The sequence below is a fragment of the Drosophila miranda genome, chromosome XR (assembly GCF_003369915.1).
Source record: "Drosophila miranda strain MSH22 chromosome XR, D.miranda_PacBio2.1, whole genome shotgun sequence".
NCBI lineage: Eukaryota > Metazoa > Arthropoda > Insecta > Diptera > Drosophilidae > Drosophila > Drosophila miranda.
The window spans coordinates 39,075,422-39,100,214 of NC_046674.1; the positions used below are offsets into that span (position 1 = coordinate 39,075,422).

Sequence of the window (24,793 nt, forward strand, 5' to 3'; positions counted from 1 at the left end):
AGGTGTGCCGATTACATCTACAAAATCATTTGATTTAGCCACCACGGTCAGTCCGACCCTCATCGTCAGCTTTTCTCCAGAAAGCTCGACGTGGGGGTTTATTGGTCAGATCTCTTCTTCATCCTTCAAAAACGCTGGTCCACTAAACCAGATCGACGGCACGATTTCCTAAAAGTCACAATCATGGGACTATTTCTGCTGGGTTCTGTTGGCATATACCGCCACGAAGCGTCCCTCGACTACTCTTGAATCTCCGCTACTCGGTTCGCAACGAATGTTTACAACGATGAAGGGTGGGATAGGGTCTAGGTTATTTAGGTTCAGTGATGAAACCCCCCCAAGCTCACTTGGACCTGTAAAAAGGTCCGTTGTGATGCCGCATGGGCATGTGCCCCTTCTCAATGCCTAAAAAACGTGGAGAACAAGCTGTTGCAAATTAAGGGCAGTCCCATCCGGTGGCTTGGCTGAATTTGGACAAGGTCCCTGGTTTGATTTCGGACAGGTCCGAAATGTCCGTGAGGAAAGTGGTCCTGAGAATACGAAGACGACGATTTCCAAGGGCCGGGCAGTGGCAGAAGAAGTGGGGGACCGATTCCTCCTCTTCCTCTCCGCGACAACTCCTGCAGAAGTCGTTATGAGGGATTGACAGTCTAGAGGCATGAGTGCCGATCTGCCAGTGTCCCTTAATGGCTCGAGTAACTGCAGAGCACGGTGCACTGCTGAGTCTATACAGCTCGGCTAAGCTGCGGCAGTCATTTCCAGTCGCTGAATTCGACGATATTGAGCATAAGGCTTTAATAGCTGCTTGGCTGTCCGAGAAGACGCACACTAAGTGCGTGTCTAGAAGCAGTTTGGAGTAGATTAAATGGCCTCCTTGATGGCCACAACCTCCGCTTGGAACACATTGCAGTGGTCCGGGAGCCTGAAGCAATGGTTGATGTTCAGCTCGCTGCAGTAGACTCCGCCTCCCACGCGGCCGTCTAACTGTAGAAGTGAAGGCCATCTGTGTAGAAGAGAACCGCATTTGCGGGTCCTGGTTCGCCCATCTCCCAGTACTCCGTAGGTGGGATTGATACCTGGAAAGGCGTCGAGAGGTGATCACTAGGGATACAATAATCTGTCCTCTCAGGTAATTGCGGGAGTCTCGTCAGGATTACCGAGTGCCCAACCGCGGACGCTTTCCACAGTCTGGCTTCTCTCATTCTGAGAGCGGAAAGTGTTGCCACCTTCTTTCCCTTGAGATCTACAGGAAGAAGGTCCAGCACAGTATCCAGGGCTTCCCCTGGAGTAGTGCGTAGCCCGCCGGTTATGTATAGCTCTGCCATGCTTTGAACTCTGCTGAGTTTATTGAGGCATGTCCTTTTGTCTAAGGCTGGTCACCATACCACTACTCCATAGAGCATGATCGGTCGTATGATGGCGGTGTAAAGCCACCGAACTATATAGGGGGTCATTCTCCATTTTAGTCCGATGGCTTTCCTGCAAGTATAGAGGGCCACTGTGGCTTTCTTTACTCCATCCTCTATGCTCAATTTCCAGTCGAGCTTTCTATCGAGGATTAGGCCGAGATACTTGGCGTTGTTTCTGAAGACTAGCACTTTCCCACATAGTCTTGGGGGAATCAGTGCCGGAACTTTGTACTTCCTAGTGAAAAGTACCAGTTCCGTTTTAGACGGGTAGACGCCTAGACCGCATTTGTCTGCCCATTTTGACATCTTCATGAGTGTGCTTGTCAGGCACTCACACAGCGTCTGCGGAAATTTACCGGAGAATGCTATGGCAACATCGTCCGCATACGCCACCACGCGGCAGCCACCCCCCTCTATCTCCCGCAGCAGTTCGTTCACTGCCACGTTCCATAGGAGGGGCGAGAGGACTCCGCCCTCCGGGGTGCCTCTGCTGACAAATCTGGTGGACGTTGACGTCCCCAGTGATGCCTCAACCGTCCTGCTTTGTAGCATCTGATCGATCAGGCTCACCGTCCGGGAGTCAACCCCCAGGTCCGTCAGTTCACCCGTGATGGACGCTTCTATGATCGATGTGGTCGTGTGTAGGGCCGTTTCGGTGGGTCGTCCCTTCCGAAAGGCATGCTGGGAGTCTGAGATTAGACTAGGCGGAATATTCACCGTGAGATGCATCCGCAAAAGCTGTTCCATCTTCTTCAGAAGGAAAGACGATAGACTTATAGGTCTCAAATCTTTGGGGGCAGTGTGCGAGGGCTTGCCGGCCTTGGGAATGAAGACGACTTTGATATGAAGCCAGGTTTCCGGGATATATCCATGGGAGAAGATTCCTTCGCATATCCTTTTGAGCCAATTAGTGGCTTTTTGTCCAACGTGAATCAGTTGGGCAGGGATGATGCCATCTGGCCCCGCAGACTTGTATGGTTTGAAGCTTTTGATTGCCCAGGAAATGTTCTCCTGGCTTAGCAGGTTCATGATATCACTTGAGTCAACGGAAGGAGCCGCGATGTAGTGGTCTGTTTTCATCGCAGCCGGGAATGTGGGTGTTAAGGAGAAGATTTAGCGACTCATTGCTGGACGTTGTCCACGATTGGTCGGCATTTTTCAGGTAGCCCAGAGTGGGTGTAGTCTTCGAAAGAACTTTGCGCAAGCGCGAGGCTTCTGAGTTATTCTCAATGTCGCTACAGAACTTACGCCATGAGGCGCGTTTGGCTTTCCTCAGTTCTTTATTATAAGTTGAAAGACTGCCCTTGTATTCGGCCCAGTTCCGCTCAACGTTTTCAGCCTAAGCTGTGTTATAGAGTCTCCGGGAGGCTTTCCGGAGTTCTCCCAGTTTAAGAGTCCACCATTCAGATTTCTTCCGGCCTCTGCTCTTGCCAGAGGGGCAGGATTTATCGAGCGCCTTATTGCAGGCGTCGGTAAATATTTTAACAAGATGAGTCGTGGCCACCCTGGAAATCTCCTCAGGTGTGTCCTTGGCCTCGCAGTCTGAGATTAGCACCCTGAGCGCCTGTGAAGGGGGCCTGGTTGATCGTGACCCATGTACGTGGAGCAGATTCTCAGTGAGCACCCCTGGCCTTCGAGGCTCACTGCTGCTTGGTCTTCATTGCTGAAATTTGGGAGCAAAAATAAGTGCGAATCTCTTTTTGCAAGAATGCATTTGCGGGTTTTACCCGCAGTGTCAGCTACGTATGGCTTATAGTCAGGAGTCCTCAGACCAGAGACCCTGTTTCCGAGGATCCAGGGCTCCTGAATGAGGACTATGTCGGCTCCACCCTTGGCTAGGTGGAGCAAGAGAGCAGCGCATGCTGCCTTACAATGGTGGAGGTTTATCTGCAGGAGTATCAGTAACATTCCTGAGGTTCACCTCCACCATTGTCTTGTCGTGGTCGCTCTCCGAAGAGTCCAGCTCCTCCCCGACCCCGATGTGCTTTAGATCCCTAGTAAGATCGCTCGCGTCTGACACGTACCCATCTAAGATAACATCCAACAATACTGATGCCTCCAGGGGCTCCAGGTCTGGCTCGACCGTCGGTTGCATGCCCTTAGAGACGGACTTTTACGGTACTATGACTACTATGACCTTCTTGTAGCCTAGTCCAGTGACCTCCGTGTCGTGGAGAAGTCTAACCGACTCCTCGTTCAGGCCGAGGATGATTTGGCGCCTCTGTCCGTTGCTCTCCTCTACCTTGGCCACCTTCCAATCGGCTGTGGGAAGGTGGGGGTTGCAGACCTACAGAATCCGGAGAATCTTATCCGGCTCTACAGGCTTCGCCGAGACCCACGTTCTGGCCCTCGGCTTGCTGGGGATGTCCTCCCACTTCACGGCCTCCAGCTTGGCTCCATGGTAGACCTCATTGAGCGATGCTACCGCCTTCGCGTAGAAGGCCGCCGAGCGAGCATCTTGGAAGGCCTTGGCTTTCACTCGGCCTTGGTGCCACCCGGCGTCGTCATACCTGGGCTTCCATTTTCCTCCAACTCCTGGAGGAAGCGGTCTTGCAGCTCGTTTTCTACGAGGTGCCATTTGTCCCGAGGAATCTGACCGTCTATAGAGCCCCTGTCTAAGACTCCAATTAGGGTTTTTCCTCTCGCCACCTCGGCAAACGAGCGGTTGCTCAGTGTTTTCGTCCTCTTGGCCTGTTGGACTTGCGTGGTGGTGTCCTCCGCCGAGCGATGCCGCTTGCTTGGGGCATTGGCTGCGGCCTTGCCAGCTTTGAGTGGCTGGTAGTCCGGCAGGACCGTCTTGGCCCATAGCCGCGATTCGATTCCCTGGGCAGACGCCAGGAACACTTGGTCGTCGTTGCCCAGGATGAAGGCCGCTCGTCTCTTGTCTTGAAACTTGGGCCTATCTTTCGAGGCAGAAGGGCCGCCTGCCGGGGTTGTCAAGGGGTCCCTGGTCCCAAGGGGTCTGCCAGCCGCGATATCGCTGTGCATGGCCGCCACCCCGGTAACCGGGTCGCCCTTGGGGCCCCCCGACGTGGATTGGCCCGATTGGCTTTTCGGTCCTGCCGCGCCTGCTTCCTCGAGACGTTGGACCGACTTAGTGTCCTTCCCCGTCGTTTTGGGCACTGGTTTTCCAGATACGTTAGTAGAGGGATGGTCTTTTCCCTCCGGCACTTTAGGAGGAGTGCCGAGCTCCTTTGCGGTGTTTTTTGTATGTAAACGACCGAGCACCCCCTCGGCCATGCATCCCTCGGCATATGACAGTGTCACCTTGGATTGGGGTTATTTCACTGAGAGTTTTCTTCTCTCCGCCCGACTACAATTAGCCAGCATCCTGGCAGAGACATGACCCTCGCCCTCACGGGGAGAGTTTAGTTGCACTTCCGCCGGTGTGTACAGTTACGGCGGGTGCGGGTTCGCTCGTGCCCACCTGTATCCTATGGCGTGAAGCACAGTCGCCTTGGATCCAGAGCAAGCCATGAACCCGAGGCGCCTGTGCCCCGTTCCGAGTCTACAGTTGTGACGAGCCGACCCGACATCCGTTTATCCCCCTGTAGCACCCGATGGCTGACGGCCGGGATCGGGTCTAATAAAGGTAAAATTTAAATCTGACCAATATATTATTCATTCGATTGCAACCTTGTGTAGCGATTTGAGTACGGAAAGCGACTTGCGAGAAGGTGGGCGGCACATAACTCAAGCCTTGGGAGCGTTTTCGTATCGAGCGTTGCTACTTTGCGGTCAAAAACGAGACATTGAAAGCTTCTGCAGATGCGTCGGTATTGACATTGCTTCGGTGACATAGTTTCCAAAATTCTGTGGAATCGCCCATCCCAATCTAGTTTTTTAAGCCAAAGCTCCTGCAGAAGGATCTTTAACTTTATCTTCCGTTTTGTCGCACGGAGATACATGAGTGACATGTCCATTCGGAACTTAAAGATATTTTCGTGAGATAGCCATAATATTTCTAACGCCTTTGTTGACTTTCAGTCCGAGATCGTTATCGGCTTAGCTGTGCTCTCGAATGTGGTGACCTCAGCTGAAATCGAGAACCAGTTAGCCACATCAAATCCTGCGGCTTGCAGAAACTTAGCTACATCAGACTTAATTGTCTTTAACACCTCGGACTCAATAATGAGATAATAATAAAAAATGAGAGCTTTGCAGACTTACTCAACCTTTTCAATACACCGAATAGACAAAAATGGGGCTGGTCCATTTCCATATGTATTGAGCTGGAACTCAGAGGGGTCTTTTCTCTACACTATGAGATGAAATTGTGTAACTGCGTAGTCTGAAGGTAGTAATGTCGAATACAGCTAATCCTGTATCGTGAGACCGACCATCAGTATGTCATTCAAAGCCACCTGAGAGGACGTCTTACAAGACGCATCGAAAATGACACGGAGCTTAGTGGACTGGACGTACTCTGGAGCCTTAAAACACACTGATGTGGAATAAAATAATGTGGAATTTTAGGGATTGTGTTGTCTGTTGGAGGCATGTCACCTAAGGAGAGGTACTTTTGCATGAATTCCAATTATGTTTTGTACAACTTAAGTTCACGAGACAATAATTTTTCCAGCGACCGTCGTCTGCAACTTTAAATGAGTTGCTTGAATACTGTGATCAGATCTGAGCGGCAGTCTTACTACAGACCTGAGTAGTCTTTCTACTGTTTAATAATCGTCATATAACTTGTGCTCAGAGACTTTTTAGACTTTTTAGAGGACGGAAATTCTTCCAGTGATCTAACTTTAGTAGTGTGTTGTCGATAGACACCAATGACTATTCTCGACAACTCAAACAGTTCCTCGCTTCCTGGGTCATAATGTCCGCCACAATCCAGCCCAGTATCGTTTTCTACAGCGTTGGACAGTCCAGACCTTGCTTATGTTGACAATTAGATTAGAGTTTGTTTGTGACCCAGAGTTAAGCAGAGTTCGGGCCAAAACATACTCGCCATTATTTGTTCGGATAGAGAGCATGCGCAGTGCAAGGGTTATTCCGATTGGGTGGAGAAAAAGAATTATTATTTATTGCTATTTGGCACTGTGTAAGGTTTTCGCCACACCCCCTTCCGCCCCCGCAAAGGACGAAAATCTGAGGCATCCACAAATCTCAGAGACTATTAAGGCTAGAGTAACCAAATTTAGTACACACACTCCTTTAAGATGTCACTATAAAACGTATATCTCAAAATTTCGCCCCACCCCCTTCCTCCCCCACAAAGGACGAAAATCTGTTGCATCCACAATATTGCACATTCGAGAAAACTAAAAACGCAGAATCATAGATAACGACCATATCTATCAGATTGCTGAATCTGGATCAGATCAGATCATTTGTATAGCCAAAAGGAACAAATCAATTTGCAGTGGCTACGCAGCGCCCGATGACACGCTCAGACAGATTTTCTGTCTCTCTCGCACGCACTCTTTGTCGTGTCGTTTAATATTAGCGGCGTCTGCCGGAGGAGGGCCATACTGACTTAGTATCGGGTATCGGCTGCGTTGTCCGCAGCAACTCACAACGTTCCCCCTCGTTTTAAATTTAAGTAAGTAACGACCGTTGAAGGAACTTCGAGATTAAATTTTGCACAGTTCGAATCGTTGGTCAACAATAATGACCAGATCGACTAATGACAAGAACAAGAACATAGCTCAACATAACATGCTAGTATGTACTTTAGTTCCTCGCTGTACATATGTATATCCATTTCAACATGTATTTATTAGGCAAAGATCAACTACTTAAAATGTGGTTGAGCTTACGTCCTTTATAACAAATAGCTATCAAAGCACTCAATAGACGGATGTTATTTGACCATTTAGTGTTTCCGCCAAATCTTCTAAGCAGGAGTTTACTTATATTTCTACTTAAATTTCAGGTTAAAAATCTAAAACCTGCTTTTTAAAACCAAAAGGGTACTACCTTCAGAACGCTGAAAGACGTTTCTTATATCTGGAAAAACTGAGTTCAACCACATTCAAAATGCTGACCGCGTTGAATATTTTTATTTTAAGACAACTCATTGGAACTGCAAGGGTATCTAAGCTTTGGCATGCCAAAGCGATCTTTAATTGATATTAATGTTAGTTTTTTTTATATATGATTTAAAAATAAATAATGACTAATATTTTTTGGTAGTTTTTAGATTTTAATTGTAGAGCAGCAGATCATCACTTATTTGAACATCGGAATATAGCAAACTCAACTGGCGTCGACGATCGTTCTCCTACTAATGACAGTCTATCTTTGGTTGTAGTTAATAATATGTGCGATAAAGGCGCTGTAAAATGTGAAGACAACGAAGTACTGGTTAAACTGATCAGTGATTTGGAGCTTATGAAACGAGAATTGTTAACGGAGCAGAAACGTTGCGCTGAATTGGAGGAGCAATTGATGGCCATAAGTAAATACAAAACATCTTTTAAGGTTTATTTTTGTTTCTCTTTACTCTGAAAACACAATTAAGTTAACCTAAAAGGTTATAAAAGTGTATTTACGTTTTAGTTATCTGTTTATCTGTTTATATACATATGTATGTGTCCATCCACCTATAAAGTCAAATTTGGTATGTACCACGGGTCTGACAAGCATGAGCTTATTTATTTACCCGGTACTCAGAGAGTTAAGTGGGATTTTAGATTCGTGCAGATATATATAACATACAAAAGGAACTGTTTCCGAACCTATAAATAATTAAATTCATATAAGTATTTGTTTGTACACGGAGCGTTTTCCGCATTAATGTTAATTCACGGATGGGGGTGTGTTAGAGTTTTCTGCAAACGAATCAAAGTCTATACAAGAAAGAGAAAAGTCGATCGATCCAGTTGAGTATTAGGGAATAACTATTTATTACAAATCTTAGTGCTTGAGTACTGGGCATAAGAGAGAGACTGCAGTGGTGAATTTTGTACAATTATGGTGAGAGTAAATACAAAAAGTGAGCGTAGGCTCTCTATTTTACGAGGGTAATTTGAATACTTGTTCCTTAAAGGAGTTTGACCGAACATCCCGGCCCCGTTGAAAGGACTGCTTTCAAACCACCGGAAGTATTGCCAATTTGTGTATTGGCCTGCAACATGTTCCATTTGCAGTGCGGAGGTGCACCACCCGTACAAGTCCATCCTTCACAAGCACAGTAGACTGCACTCGGCCTAGTTTCCAGCGTAGCGGTGGCAGGTTGTCCTCATGGATGATGACCAACGTGCCCTCGGTGAGGTTCGTTGAGGGTGCTGTCCACTTCGTGCGCGATCGCAATTCGTTGACATAGTCAGCAGACCATTGCTTCCAAAACCGTTGCTTGACGGCCGTAATCGCATCGTAGCGGTCCATACTTGACAGCTTGATATTCTCGAGGGACCTTTCAGGTAGTGATCGCAATGATTCGCCATCCAAGAGATGACCAGCCGTGAGAGTGCTATAGTCATTTGGGTCTGACAAAAGCGGCGATAGCGGGCGCGAGTTGAGGATCGATTCTATCTCGACGACGACAGTGCTCAACTCTTCAAAGGTGAACCTGGTGTTGGCCAGCGTACGATTTAACAGCCCCTTTGCACTCTTGACTGCCGCTTCCCAAAGGCCTCCGAAATGAGGTGCCCTGGGGGAATAAAATGGAAATTAATAAAGTCAGATGCGCAAAATTTATAGATTTCATCTTGGGTCTGCTTTAAAAACATAAACTTTTTTAGTTCCTGCAGTTGATTCGATGCCCCTACAAAGTTAGTGGCATTATCGCAGAAGATGTCTGTCGGCAGCTTGCGACGACCTCCCATCCGTTTCAATGCGTTTAAGAACGCCTTTGTTGACAAATCAGAGACTACTTCGATGTGAACGGCCTTGGTGAGAAGGCAAACGAACACGGCTATGTATGCTTTTGTAGGTCCCTTTCCTCGAATGCGTAGATATGTGTTGATGGGTCCACAAAAGTCAACTCCACAGCGTTCAAAGGGTCGAGCCGGAGCGAGTCGCGTAGGCGGTAATGAGCCCATGAGTTGTTGTAGCAGCTTCGGTCTGTAGCGAACGCAGTGTACACAGGAGCGAACAATTCTACGTGCCAAGTCTCTGGCGTTAACGATCCAATACTCCAAACGAATGAGAGCGACTAGGGCTTTAGGTCCAGCGTGATAGTTCCGAAGATGCAAATGGCGAATATAGTTCCATACAAATTTGGACTGACTAGGCAGCAGCAACGGATGTTTTTGACCGTCTTGTAGGTCTGAGTACTCCAAACGTCCACCAACCTTGATAAGTTCGAATCCGTTCACGACTTCTAAAAAGGGAGTAAGAAACTTTAAGCTGCTTTTTAATGGTTTTTGCTTCTGAAGTAAACGGATGTCATCTACAAAATGAGTTTGTTGAATGTTCCAAATAAGGCAATATGAAGCAAAACGAAGTTCATCTGGCGTCGGTGAGGTTGTGGTAAACGTCGATTGCTTCCGACATCTCCTTATGAACCTAATCATCCAAGCAATGAGACGCAGACTGTGAGTGTACGAGCTGATATTATCGACGATGTTGAGGATATTATTTGTCTCGTGTACGGCAGCAAACAAACTTTTCCGATTCTCCGAGTTAACCACGTCCATGTCAATATCAAGTTTTCCACCAGTGGCGGGCCAGTTTAGTGAATCTTCGACTAGAAACGTAGGACCCGAAAACCATGGAGACTTAATCAACTTGCTCACGTTACAGCCTCGCGACAGAATATCAGCAGGGTTTTGATGTGTTGGCACATAGCGCCATTTTCCATCAGACGTTAAATCCTGAATATCGGACACTCGATTTCCAACAAAGGTCGATAAGGTGACTGAGTGTTGTTGCAGCCAATGCAATACGAGCTGTGAGTCGCTCCAAAAATAAGATGTGATAGTGTGTTTACTGAATATGGCCTTGACTTTGTTATACAACTGAGAAAGTAGATGTGCGCAGCATAGTTCAAGCTTCGGAAGAGACTGTTTCTTCACTGGTGCTACTCTAGACTTAGAAGTGAACAATTTCACTGTGACCTGTCCAAGCGAATTCTCCGTGCGCACATAAACACAGCAGCCGTATGCCCGAATCGATGCGTCGCAAAATCCATGTATTTGAATGCTCCTAGTATCAGGCTGCAAACAAAAACGAGGTACCGCTAGTGACGACAGTGAATTCAGCGATTCCAAACACTTGCTCCATGCGTGGCTTAAATTCTGGGGGACAGACTCGTCCCAGTCGAGTTTCAAAAGCCACAACTCCTGAAGAATGATCTTAGAGACAATGACTAACGGTGATAGCAGACCGATTGGATCGAATAGCGACGACGCAGTAGACAAAATTGTTCGTTTTGTGGTAGTGGGATAGACTTCCTTTGGATTAAATGTGAAACTAAATGCATCACTTCGTTGATGCCAAGTTACGCCGAGTGTGCTGCTGACTGAGTTTTCTGAAATGTTTAATTCCTTGGTAGATTCGTCTTCCATCACGCCTGGATGATTTGAATGCCACTTGCATAATGGAAACTGACCACAAGCGAGAGTTGATGTGATTTCAGTTTTTAGTTTGAAGAGTGTATCTATAACATCAGCCCCACACAAAAGGTCATCAACATAAAATGCAGTTTTAACAGCAGCAGCCCCTAATGGCCATGCATCCTTACAATCCTCAGCCAAGTAATGCAAACTACGAGTTGCGAGAAATGGGGCAGACGCAGTCCCATATGTCACTGTATTGAGTTGGTAGGTTTGAAGATCCGTATTTGGAGATGCTCGCCACAAAATGTACTGGAATTTTCTATCCTTCTCACTCACAAGTACCTGCCTGTACATTTTTGTGACGTCGGCTGTGATGCCGAACCTATGCATGCGGAACCGCAGCAATTGCAAGTACAACTCATCCTGAATGGTAGGGCCGACTAAAAGTAGATCGTTAAGTGACCTTTGAGATGTTGTACGGCAAGAGGCGTCAAAGACAACTCTGAGCTTCGTCGAGGTACTGCTTGGTTTCAGAACGAAATGGTGGGGTATATAATAATGCGGTTCTTCCAAGTTAGGATTCAGTACGAGGGACATATGGCCGAGACTTTCATATTCCTGCATGAACGAGATATACTGCGAGCGAATTTCCGGTAGACGAGCGAGACGTCTCTCAATGGCAAAAAATCGAGTTCGAGCTGTATCGAAGGAACTTCCAAGACAACTTGGATCTTCTTGAAATGGCAAGCGAACGACAATCCGCCCACTGGCATCCTGATGTGTTGTGTCCCTGAAATGGTCCTCACAGCGACGGTGATTTAGGAGCATTCTAGCGCTTGGATCGACAAATGAGTCCACTTTCCATAATTGCTGCAAATTCTTGTCGATCGACTCTTCTACAGTCGCCAAGCACAATGGTGGCTGTCTGTTATATTGCCGCTGGTACCTCCCAGCAACAACCCAACCAAAAAGAGTCTTCTGCAAAGTGGGAAGATTTGGACCAATGCGAATCTGGCCAACAGCTAGAGCTCCATAGAAGGCTTCGGTCCCCAGTAACAAATCAATACGTTTAGTCCTATAGAACGATTCGTCAGCCAATGGAGTGTTAGCTGGTAGGTTCCAATTCGATATGTCGATCTCACTATCTGGCTGGTAGGCAATATGGGATGTGATTCCAAGCTGGAGAGTGAGCTGATAGCCGGAAGTACGTGACTTAATAGAGGTAGTCGTACGAGCCTTCAAACTAGTCAGGGAGTCTCCTATACTGCGAATTCCAATGTGGTGTTTTTCACGACGAAGGCGAAGCTTTTGTGCAAAGGTTTCGGTTACAAAATTAACCTGAGAGCATGAATCAAGCAACGCTCTACCGAGTTTGTATTCACCTGTGGCATCCTTTACCAAAACCATAGCTGTTGCCAACAAAATTTGATCATCTGCTGCGATCTCCATATGAGAGTGTGAAGCAGCTTGATGAGCCGTTTGCCAGGAGGGTTGCGCTGGTTGGAGTACCGGTTCAGTAGTTGAAGATTGTCCTGCTGATGATTGGGGTGGCTGTTGCGGCTGAGAGTGATGCAAAGACGAATGATGATTCCGATTACAGGATCGGCAAAGATGAGTCGATGAACATTGCGCCACTCTATGACCATTTCCAAGACAATTGATGCAGAGACCGAGGCGTTTTGCATTGTCGTACCGTTGGTTGCTGTTCATAGTTTTGAACTGAGCGCAATTAGAGATCTTATGGCCAGAACTAGAACAAAGTGTACAAGACGGATTAGTGATAGCAAACGACGAGTTTATTTGGTGATTAGAATGACGATTTGACTTATTGGATTCAGCCTTTCGTTGTGACGAAGTAGCAGCCGAGTTTCCAGACGAATGGAGAAACTGACAGTGGCGTTCCAAAAGCTGTGTGCATGCTAGCCAGGTTTGCAGAGTTTTGTAGTCCTGCGATTTCTTCCACTTGTTCCGAGTTTGCTGATCACACTTTTCCATTATAATATATATAACCATAGCGTGAACAATGTTCTCAGGTTTGCCGATGGACTCCAGCGAGCTTAATATAGCGGATGCCTTATCCACTAGGCTGTGAAGCTGCTGACTGTTTGACCTTTCCACAGGTTGTAGTGCAAACAATGCCTCAATACCTTCTAAAAATATAAGAGTAGGATTATCAAAACGGCTTTTGAGTTTTGCTAGGGCCTTCGGATAGTTTTCGCTTGTAACCTGGATGCAGGCCCCGTGAGGCAGGTCAGCAAAAAATTAAACTTTTCTATATTAGACAATCCAGACTCACGCACAACAATTTGCTCGAACGAGTGAATGAAATTCTTATAGTTTGCATATGTTCCGTCGAAAGTGGGTAGCGACAACCTTGGTAACGATGACTTCACTGGCGGTGGGTGGTAGTCCGGCGCAACAATGCTGGCGTTCAGATCTCCTCCCATTTTTTCCTTTATGGCTAACTTGATTGCTATGTATGTATCCTCCAAATCTGCCCGTCCTTCATCATTCGGACTAAGGTCTTCAATATTAGCTTGGACATTTAAAACATTCTTGAAATACGTTTCTAAGATGTTCAACCGATAGCGAAGCTCATCATTGCATATCGGGGTTTCCGATTTAGCATCTACCACAGATTTGATCCGAGTTATTTTTCGTTTTATATTGCTCCGTTGGCGTTTTAAGTCTTCGAGCGTCGTCATTTTGTTGTGTAGTGTAATTACGCTGACACAGAACTAGAGCTTCCAAAAATAACAACAACAAAAAACGCAGCAAGCAGCAGCAGCTAGAGCACAAATCCAACGGTGAAAGCAAAAGCAAAAGTTCCAGCAGCGGCAACGAAAGCAAAACGAAAGTGAAGCGGTGGAATTCCAATAGAAAGAATGCGTTGATCGATGGACCAAAGCAGGTACATAGCTGCAAAGCGAATGAACCGAGAATGCAAGCGCCGTTGAATGCGTTGTGGGTGACAAGCGAATGATAAAATTAAGCGAGAACGGCGAGAGCAAGGCGAGGACAACGATCCCGCGATCTAGACGAACAATTCTGATACGGTTTTCGGAACTTTCGATTGCAGCTGCGAGACGAGCGAATGTTGTAATTGTTGCCTTTGTAGATTGCGATTAGTTTAATTGTTCACAGAAGAATTAACATAACACACAGGCCCCACGTTGGGCGTTTGTACACGGAGCGTTTTCCGCATTAATGTTAATTCACGGATGGGGGTGTGTTAGTTTTTTCTGCAAACGAATCAAAGTCTATACAAGAAAGAGAAAAGTCGATCGATCCAGTTGAGTATTAGGGAATAACTATTTATTACAAATCTTAGTGCTTGAGTACTGGGCATAAGAGAGAGACTGCAGTGGTGAATTTTGTACAATTATGGTGAGAGTAAATACAAAAAGTGAGCGTAGGCTCTCTATTTTACGAGGGTCATTTGAATACTTGTTCCTTAAAGGAGTTTGACCGAACAGTATTTTTGATCAGCATCAATAGCCGCGCCTATGACACGCTACAAACGATGTGTACTCCAACTATATCAAGACGTAATTAACAGTGCAGGCGCAGCTGCAGCCGGCTTAGCGACGCTGTTGAAAAGCAACAGATAACAAGAGCGAGCTTAGATACAGAAAAGAAAATACGAGTAGAATGCACTATCTGCCAGAAGTCAGCATTACTATAAGACGGCTTCACTATAATATAAGATGGCTTCAGAAAATACGCTTTTCAAAGCACCCTCAATATCACGAAACGCTATCATGAAGCTACAAATGACCACTTCATGAAGTTCCGTTTCCTCGCAAACGTCTTGTAGTTGTAGCCCGTCTAGTCGGTCTCTCAAAGATTTTGAAAAGAAAGGACGACAGACTGATTGGTCTGAAGTCTTTTGGGGTAGAGGAGGCTTTTCCCGCTTTGAGGGTGAAGACAACCTTTTCTTTAGTTTATGAGGGAGGGATTTTTCCCACTGAGCTATAATATACTATGTAACAAGTTAATGGCGATATCTCCAGCATTTGGAATTTCGGCCGGTATGACATTATTAGGACCGGTTGTCGGCTCGATGGAAAATGGTCCACGTACCATCACTGCCCATCGTAATCAGCTCAGTGTTGCTCCTAGTTATCACGTTTGGCTCTGTTGGACAGAGTTCTGCAGTTTCTTCGTATGATATTTATATGTTTTGACTACCAGAGGGTCTTTTTTCCCCCCTTGGTTTGTTTGAGGGACATTAAACCGAAATTATACCATATCCGGTGGCATGAATCTCTTAACCTGTTCACAAGACGATCTAGACGATTGGATCAGATTTCAATCGGTCACTTTATCTCGGAGCGATCTATATTTATCTGTTTTAATGGTGATTTAGGGCTCGCGCACACTGTAGCTGAAAGCGGAGCTGAAATCGGCGGTGAAATTGGAGCTGAAAGCTCACTTGATCTGAGAGCTTTTTCCAGGCAGAATCAGCTTGCAGGTACGTACATTGTCGGCTGATCTGATTGCTAAAAGCTGAAAGCCATTGCCTTCCTTTGTATCCTCAAGTGGCATCAAAAGTTACCATTATAATTATTATTATTATATTGTTAATTAATTATTACCTCACAGCACGTAACAGCAGTAGCCAGACGAAAGTTTTCTTCCTTTTTATACCCGATACTCAAAATGAGTATTGGGGTATATTAGATTTGTGGTAAAAGTGGATGTGTGTAACGTCCAGAAGGAATCGTTTCCGACCCCATAAAGTATATATATTCTTGATCAGCATCAATAGCCGAGTCGATTGAGCCATGTCTGTCTGTCCGTCCGTCCGTCTGTCCGTCTGTCCGTCCGTCCGTCTGTCCGTCTGTCCGTCCCCTTCAGCGCCTAGTGCTCAAAGACTATAAGAGCTAGAGCAACGATGTTTTGGATCCAGACTTCTGTGATATGTCACTGCTACAAAAATATTTCAAAACTTCGCCCCGCCCACTTCCGCCCCCACAAAAGACGAAAATCTGTGGCATCCACATTTTTAAAGATACGATAAAACCAAAAACGCAGAATCGTAGAGGATGACTATATGTTTTAGAATGTAAGATCTCAACCAGATCGTATAATTATTATAGCCAGAATCAAGAAAACAATTTCATTCTTTCTCGATCTGTCTCTCTTTAACACACAGGTTTCATGGTCGGTTTTGCCAATTGCAAAATATGAGTTCAAGGATCTCAGAACCTATAAGAGCCATAGCAACCAAATTTGGTATCCACACTCCTGTGATATCGGACCTTGACCGTTTCGTGTCCAAATTTCGCCACACCCCCTTCCGCCCCCCGCAAAGGACGAAAATCTGGGGCATCCACAAATCTCAGAGACTATTAAGGCTAGAGTAACCAAATTTGGTATCCGCACTTCTGTTAGATCTCACTATAAAACGTATATCTCAGAATTTCGCCCCACCCCCTTCCGCCCCCACAAAGGACGAAAATCTGTTGCATCCACAATATTGCACATTCGAGAAAACTAAAAACGCAAAATCATAGATAATGACCATATCTATCAGATTGCTGAATCTGGATCAGATCGGATCATTTTTGTAGCCAAAAGCAAGAAATCAATTTGCAGTGGCTACGCAGCCCCCGACGTCACGCTCAGACTGATTTTCTGTCTCTCTCGCACGCACTCTTTGTCGTGTCGTTCAATATTAGCGGCGTCTGACGGAGGAGAGCCATACTGACTAAGTATCGGGTATAAATGTAGAGTTGCGGTCTCCGCAGCAACTCACAACGTTCCCCCTCGTTTTTTTTTATTCCGTGTATTTCAACCACATTTCCGTTATGTATTGTATTCGTATTACTTTTATTTTACGAATTATTATTACATTTCTCAATTATTAATTATATTGTATAATAATAAACATTGTGATGTCTTTCGAGCGTTTACTGTACTTGGGGACATAGTATATTATATTCATTATTGACATATGAAAATGATAAATAATACAACTTTTTTTTCCCAATTTATCGCCTTCCAGAAATAAAACTATTATTCAAATATTTTTAATAATCCCGCTTATTCCCCAGCGCTGGGTTAACCGTAATTTCGCTTAACAATATTTCGTTCACTTATAAACCAATACACTTGAACAATCAGCTTGCTGAAAAAACAAAAACATGCTTTATCGATCAAACTAAGTTTAGCTGATTTCAGCAAGCTTTTTCAGCTTTCAGCTAAGCTCGGTCTGCAATGTGCGCACTTGCACCGGTGCAGCTTGTTTGTTTTTTCAGAGCTTATATCAGCTCCGCTTTCAGCTCCGATTTCAGCTATAATGTGCGCGAGCCCTAAATGAATAAGGTCAATTAAGATTTCTTTCGAATAAGCATAATACTCTGTTTTTATATCCAGTGTTCATACTAGTTCCATCGCATTGCCACAAGAGAATACAAATATTGATAAGTTTTTTCCACAAACAATGCAACACTTTTTATACCCTATACTAAAAATGAGTATTGGGGTATATTAGATTTGTGGTGAAAATGGATGTGTGTAACGTCCAGAAGGAATCGTTTCCGACCCCATAAAGTATATATATTCTCGATCAGCATCAAAAGCCGAGTCTATTGAGCCCTGTCTGTCTGTCCGTCTGTCCGTCCCTATCACCGCCTAGTGCTCGAAGACTACAAGAGCTAGAGCAACGACATTTTATATACGGACTTCTGTGATTTGTCACTGTTACAAGTATATTTCAAAACTTCGCCCCACCCCCTTCCGCCCCCACAAAGGACGAAAATCTGTGTCATCCACAATATTGAAGATACGAGAAAACTAAAAACACAATCATAAAACCACAATCATAGAGAATGACCGTATCTATGAGACTGAAAATCTGGATCAGATCGGATCATTTTTATAGCCAAAAGGAACAAATTAATTTGCAGTGGCTCTCCCACTTGCACGTTTTCTGTCTCTCCCGCACGCACACATTGTCGCTTAATGTAGCCATACTGACTATGTATCGGGTATAAATGTAAAGTTGCGGTCGCCGCAGCAACTCACAACACATTCGATTCAATTGTACTGTATTTTAATCCCTGAATCTATTGAAAAATTACCGATGCACTCTAATTCTGGCTCAGATATTTGAGAGATATGTTTTTCAGTGACGATTATTATATGCGATTGTAATTGTTATTGTTATTTTGTATTGTTTAAAGTTCAATGATGGTCAGTTCAACTGTATAGAAAAAAACCAAGCAAGGTTATGGCATATTCTCTGACACAATTCAATATTGAAGAAAGTTAACTTAAATTATACACTGAAGTAGATTTGACTTTGATAGCACAAGTGTCAAAGGAAAACAGATGGAAAATTGTATTGTAATTACGGCAAAGGCAAAGGAAAGATTCATGGTCAGAATAGTTAGAAAGGGATAGCAAAACTTATAAGACTGATGAGGGCATTCGACGTCCAAAGAGAATTTGGTTAAGAAAGAGAATTTCACGGCAAGTCCTACAGCTTTCAAGAGAGTGCAAGATTATTAAGACGCAGCGACTCTCATTAGAAGGAAGATGTCTATTAGGGTCCCAATTTATACCGCATAGGGCAAAGATAAGGAAGCTTGGGGAAGATCATTGATAAACAGGCTAAATAATAAGAACACGATGCGCTACCTTGAAGCGCACTCGAAGCGACAAAAACAGGTTTAGAGTTGAAGCGGACACGCTGATAACGAAATTGGAGATAAAACGGTAATTTAAAAATCAGATTTAGATGCTTTTTTATGAATGGGAATTATGTAATAGTTTTTCCAAATGATGGGAAAATCACCAAGCTCAAGAGAAAGGTTAAGAGAGGCGCGCAAAGAGAATCCGCACAAAGTTTAAGAACGGCACTGGGAACCATATCTGGACCAGTTAAGAAAGAAAATTTACATGATTTTAAATTAGTTAATAGGCCATCATAATTAATAAAGTGGGGATGGATACAACTTGAATTATTTAAAGGTATAGGTTATGAGAGCGCGTCACGAAAGTCGTTAGGTGTAGCGAGAATAGAGGGCAGGTTATTAGAAGGAACAAAGTAGTAAAGTTGAAAAAATGAAGCAAATAGGTTAAGAATATCGGAATTGTTATCAGAATAAGTGTAAAGAGAGGGATACAAAACTTAAGGAATTGTTTAGGATCTCGTTTCAAGTTGAGCTTGCATTTATCCAAGTAATTATTGCAGCATAGGGTATTACAAATGGAAAATTTTGATTTTGCAATTGAATACTTAACAAAATCTGACTGCGAGCCAGACAGTTTAAACTTCTTATATAAATGAGATTTTGTATCCCGTACGTTTATTATCCGCGAACTGAACCAAAACGGGCCAAAAGATAGGGAAAGCTTCTTCACTTCTTTGTTGCGCAGCAACGGTGAAAGCTTTCCGGATATCTTGCAAAAGTATATTCCATGGCCCGCTGAGTGGCAAAAGACGCATACAGACGGGTCGGCGAAAGAGCTGGAAGCTACGAACGTTTTTTTAATATGCGTATAGGAATGGTTTTTTCCCACCTGATCGCTACTAGCGTGTGTCGCTGCAGCGTATTCCAACCGCTCCATTTTCTGGCAGCGTTGCTGCAAGAATTCGTAGAATTCCTCAGCTGAATGTATAGCATCTGACGATGTGTGCTCCTCCCACTTGGTTTGCGTCTTCGAATCCACCTTCTGCAGCAGGATGTTGATGACCATGAATCCTGAGCTCTCCTTAGCAGTTTCCAGTGTCTGCAACGATCGCATGTGTAAATTGAGTTCATCCGAAAACTCCCGAACCCTTTTAGCAGAAGGCGAGTCTACCCTCTTGAACCCAAGAATCTTCTTGATGTGTGCTTGAAAAACAAGTCTTTTGTTATTAAAACGTTTATTAATTATATCCAGAGCCGCACGATAATTGGCACTGGAGAGCTCCAACGATCGAACTGAATCCAAAGCCGCATCAGCGAGGCAAGAGCGAAGGTTGTGGAACTTCTCGATGTCACTGAGATCCGCATCCGCTTCAATCACCGATTTGAACATTGCCATAAAGTCCGAAAATTCGACGTATCCGGAAACGGTATCGGTAAACCTATGTACTTTTAGCTCAAGCAGTCGTTGTGTGTGAGCCATGACGATGTTCATGAGTGGCTAAATTCAAGAGTACCCAGCAACTCAGCTTTCAATGATAGTTGAATGAAAGTTTTCTCGCAGTTCACTACCAATATCGTCTGGATACGCCTCCAACTCATTAGGGCCTTAGTGAATTCCTCTCAAATTTTCAAGGTGAACCTCGATTTCCGCGGCGGTCAATTTGTCGATTTGGTTGTCTGCGAAGGATTAGCGAATCTGTGCGGAAAGTTCAGTTTTTATATGATCAATTATATAAAAACTAAACTTTCCGCTTATAAAGACTCAGCCTGTTTTCAGCAATCACACTATTTGTTGTCGACGGTGTGCAATGCGACGTAACAATAGAAAAGAGAATACCGCTTAAGCGACGTTGAACAGAAGAAAGAGCGAGAATGAAAGACATGCAAAGTCAGGAGCCGCCGCTGCAGCTGTGCAGGGAATGATAGATTCGACGCCTAGGGATACAAAACTTAAGGAATTGTTTAGGATCTCGTTTCAAGTTGAGCTTGCATTTATCCAAGTAATTATTGCAGCATAGGGTATTACAAATGGAAAATTTTGATTTTGCAATTGAATACTTAACAAAATCTGACTGCGAGCCAGACAGTTTAAACTTCTTATATAAATGAGATTTTGTATCCCGTACGTTTATTATCCGCGAACTGAACCAAAACGGGCCAAAAGATAGGGAAAGCTTCTTCACTTCTTTGTTGCGCAGCAACGGTGAAAGCTTTCCGGATATCTTGCAAAAGTATATTCCATGGCCCGCTGAGTGGCAAAAGACGCATACAGACGGGTCGGCTGCCACAATTAGGTTAAGGTGGCAGCCGGGGAGTGGGGATATTCAGCTCTGCCGAGAGCTTCTTTGATCGATATGGCCATACCAATCTCGAGACTTTACTGGAAACGGTTTGCCGCTATCTTCCTTTTTCACTTTGCTCAAACAATTCGTGCGTGTGATGTCTTTTCGTAGCCAAAGGCATAGCTACTTGCTCCCTCGCCGATAAGAGAGGAATCGTTGTGCCCTGCCTGGCTAGCTCGTCAGCGGCGTCGTTCCCCTCAATGTCCCTGTGGCCGGGGACCCATATAAGGAAGAGATCTATCTGCTCTGCGATCTAATGCAGAGACCTGCGGCAGTCATTTCCAGTCGCTGAGTTTGACGATATTGAGCCTAAGGCTTTAATAGCTGCTTGGCTGTCCGAGAAGGCGCACACTAAGTGCGTGTCTAAGAGTAGTTTAGAAACAATAGAAAAGTACTTGTTGATGGCCACAACCTCCGCTTGGAACACACTACAGTGACCCGGGAGGCTGAAGCAATGACTGATGTTCAGCCCGCTACAGTAGACTACGCATCCCACGCGGCCATCTAACTTTGAGCCATTAGTGTAGAAGTGGACCGCATTTGCAGGTCCTGGTTCGCCCATCACCCAGTCCTCCCTAGGCCTACGTGGGATTGGTACCTGGAAAGGCGTCGAGAGGTGTTCAGTAGGGATACTATAATCTGTCCCCTCTAGTAATTGCGGGAGTCTCGTCAGGATTCCCGAGTGCCCAACCGCGAACGCTTTCCACAGTTTGGCTTCTCTCATTCTGAGGGCGGAAAGTGTTGCCACCTTCTTTCCCATGAGATCTACGGGGCGGAGGTCCAGCACGGTATCCAGGGCTTCCCCTGGAGTAGTGCGTAGGGCCCAGGGCTGGCCACCATACTACCACTCCATAGAGCATGATTGGTCGTGTATAGCCACCGAACTATAGTTCTAGAACTATGGAATAAATGGTAATTCCCCATTTTAGTCCGATTGCTTTGCTGCATGTGTAAAGGGCCACTGTAGCCTTCTTTACTCTATCCTCTATGCTCAGTTTCCAATCGAGCTTTCTGTCGAGGATTAGGTCAAGATACTTGGCATTGTTGCTAAGAGCTAGCGCCTCCCCACAGAGTTTTGGGGGAGTCAGTACCGGAACTTTGTACTTCTTAGTGAAAAGGACAAGCTCCGTTTTAGACGGGTCAACTCCTAGCCCGAATTTGTCTGCCCATCTCGACATCTTAGTGAGAGTACTTGTCATGCACTCAAGCAACGTCTGCAGAAATTTTCCGGAGAATTCTATAGCAACATCGTCCGCATACGCCACCACGCGGCAGCCACCCCCTTCTATCTTCCGCAGCAGTGCGTTTACTGCCACGTTCCATGGGAGGGGCGAGAGGACTCCGCCCTGCGGTGTGCCTCTGCTGACAAATCTGGTGCACGTTGACGTCCCCAGTGATGCCTCACCCGTTCTGCATTGTAGCATCTGATCGATCAGGCTCACCGTCCGGGAGTCAACCCCCAGGTCCCTCAGTGCGCACGTGATGGCGGTCGGAAGGATATTATTAAAGGCGCCTTCTACTAGGGTGTATTCGGTACAGCTACAGATCGAGTGTACGGCCGTTTCGGTGGATCCTCCCTTCCGATAAGCATACTGGGAGTCTGAGATCAGACTGGGCGGAATACACGCCGTAAGATGCAGCCCCAGGAGCCGTTCCATCGTCTTCAGAAGGAAAAACGAGAGACTAATGGGTCTGAAATCTTTTGGAGCAGTGTGCGAGGGCTTTCCTGCCTTGGGAATAAAAACGACTTTGGTCTGAAGCCAGGTGTCAGGAGAGTCACCCGTGGGAGAAGATTTCCTCGCAAATTATTTTGAGCCAATTAATGGCTTTTTGTGCCGCGTGAATCAGTTGGGCAGGGATAATGCCGTATGGCCCCACAGACTTGTATGGTTTGAAGCTTTTGATCGCCCAGGAAACGTTCTCCTGGCTTAGCAGGTTCAGGATAGCATTTAAGACGATAGAATGAGGCGCGAAATAGTTGGGTCAGCCAGGGAAGTGGGTATTAAGGAGAAGATTTAGCGACACATCGCTGGACGTGGTCCAAGACTGGTCGGCGTTCTTCAGGTAGCCCAGGGTGGGTGTTGTCTTCGAGAGAGCTCTGCGCATGCGCGAGGCTTCTAACTTATTCTCGATTTCTCTACGAATTTACGCCAAGAGGCGCGTTTGCCTTTCCTAAGTTCTTTCTTGTATGTTGACAGACTGGCCTTTTAATCGGTCCAGCTCTGCTCAACTTTTCCAGCCTTAGCTTTATTGAAGAATCTCCGGGAGGCTTTCCGGAGTTCCTCCAGTTTCGGATTCCACAATGCAGGTTTCTTCCGGCCTCTGTTTTTGCCAGAGGGGCAGCATTTATCGAGCGCTTTATTGTAGGCGTCGGTAAAAATTATTACCAGACGAGTCGTGGGCTCCCTGGAAAATTCCTCCTCAGGTGGGGACACAGGGGGAACACTACAAAAGTAGTCAGAGTACCGAGTGCAGTTTGTCCGCCTGAGGTTCCGGAATTGAACCGGTTTCGGTAATGAAAAGGAGAATACAGTTTCCACGTACCTGTGGTCCCAGAAGGAGTCTTCTTACAGGAACCTCCAGGATACAATGTTCCCCTGTATATCATGAGAGGCAAGCGTGAGGTCCAGAAACTCCCTGAAATTTGATAAGACCATCTGAGTGGTCAGTAAGTAACTAAAAAGGTACTACCCCTTTCGTTTGTGTCATTGCTTCCCCACTGGCAGTGATGTGCGTTTGCGTCCACAATTAGGCCGATGTCCTTGGCCGCACATTCTGCGATTATTGCTCGGAGGGGCGCATGTGGAGGGGGGTCAGGTTGGTCGTGACCCATGTATGCGAAGCAGATCCTCAGTGAGCACTCCTGGCCTTCGGGGCTCACTGCTGTATGGTGTTCATAACTGAAATTCGGGAGCAAAAATAAATGCAACTCTCTTTTTGCAAGAATGCAGGCTCAAATTTCAGGTGCGTTGTCAGCAACGTATAGCTTATTATCTGAAGTCCTTAAACCGGAGATCCTGTTTCAGTGACATTCTCGAGGCTTCACTATTGTCGTTTCCAGGTCGCTGTCGGGGGACTCTAGCTCCTCCCTGACTTCTATGTGGCTGACACCCCTGGCTAGGTCGCTCTCGGCGGACACGTAGCCGTCCAAAATGGTGTAATAGGTGAGATTATAAGACTTTTCGGATGAGCTTTAGTTTTGACCGAGTTTTTTCGGTTCCCGTTTATTACTGATTCTGGGTTCCTAGGGGCTAACTTAAATAAAAGGCTGGGCGCTGCTTCGGCACAGAAGCCAACGTCAGCGCTGTACATAGATGTATATAACATAAATATAAGTGGATACACATGTATGGCAACTGGAACGTTGCCATTCGACGGAGTATGGTATGCACAAGTGCTATATTTCTTGGTTAGTGTCCCACGGATATGCTGACACTGCTTTCATTGTGCCCGCTACACTCAAGTGCGATCATATTGCATCGCACTTGGAATATGCTAGGTGCTTGTTTTTGTTGACTCTACAACAATGTGTAGTTGTTTTGAATAAGTCTGTAAATTATGAGTTTGTATATTTGATATATACTGATTACAGTAGACTCTCGATATGTGCATACGACATCTCACTCTTTTTGAAAAATAACGTAATTACATGAAGTTATTTTGTAGTGTATACCAAAACTTAATTTAAAAAAAATTTAATTTTTTTATATTTATAGTTTATATAATTTTTTTTCTCTCGCTTGTGCGTTTATTCATGTTGTGAATTTCAAACATATTTTTATTTATTATTATCTTTATTTTTATTTTTTGAAATTGTAGAAATGTACAAAAAAATGTTCATTAATCTATTAATGGTGAAATATACCTATGTATGCATGGCCACCCTAAAAATTCTTATGAAAAAAAAACCTATCTTTATGTACTTTTTGTTTTTTATTTCTATT

At 45.2% G+C, this 24,793-nt stretch overlaps 1 protein-coding gene across 11 annotated transcripts in view; it reads left to right on the forward strand.

Moving 5' to 3' along the window:
• Positions 1–24,793, forward strand: part of LOC117186604 (cerebellar degeneration-related protein 2-like) — a 400,431-nt gene that overhangs the window by 241,337 nt on the left and 134,301 nt on the right. For 9 of the 11 annotated variants that reach the window (XM_033387594.1, XM_033387593.1, XM_033387597.1 and 6 more), the window contains one exon: positions 7,557–7,821. The exons of 1 other annotated variant lie outside the window; for it this stretch is intronic. In XM_033387594.1, coding sequence (XP_033243485.1) covers positions 7,557–7,821 — 265 coding nt within the window. Of the gene's footprint in view, positions 1–7,296; positions 7,339–7,556; positions 7,822–24,793 lie in introns of those variants that run through there. One more of the 11 variants, XM_033387604.1, reaches the window with a different exon arrangement.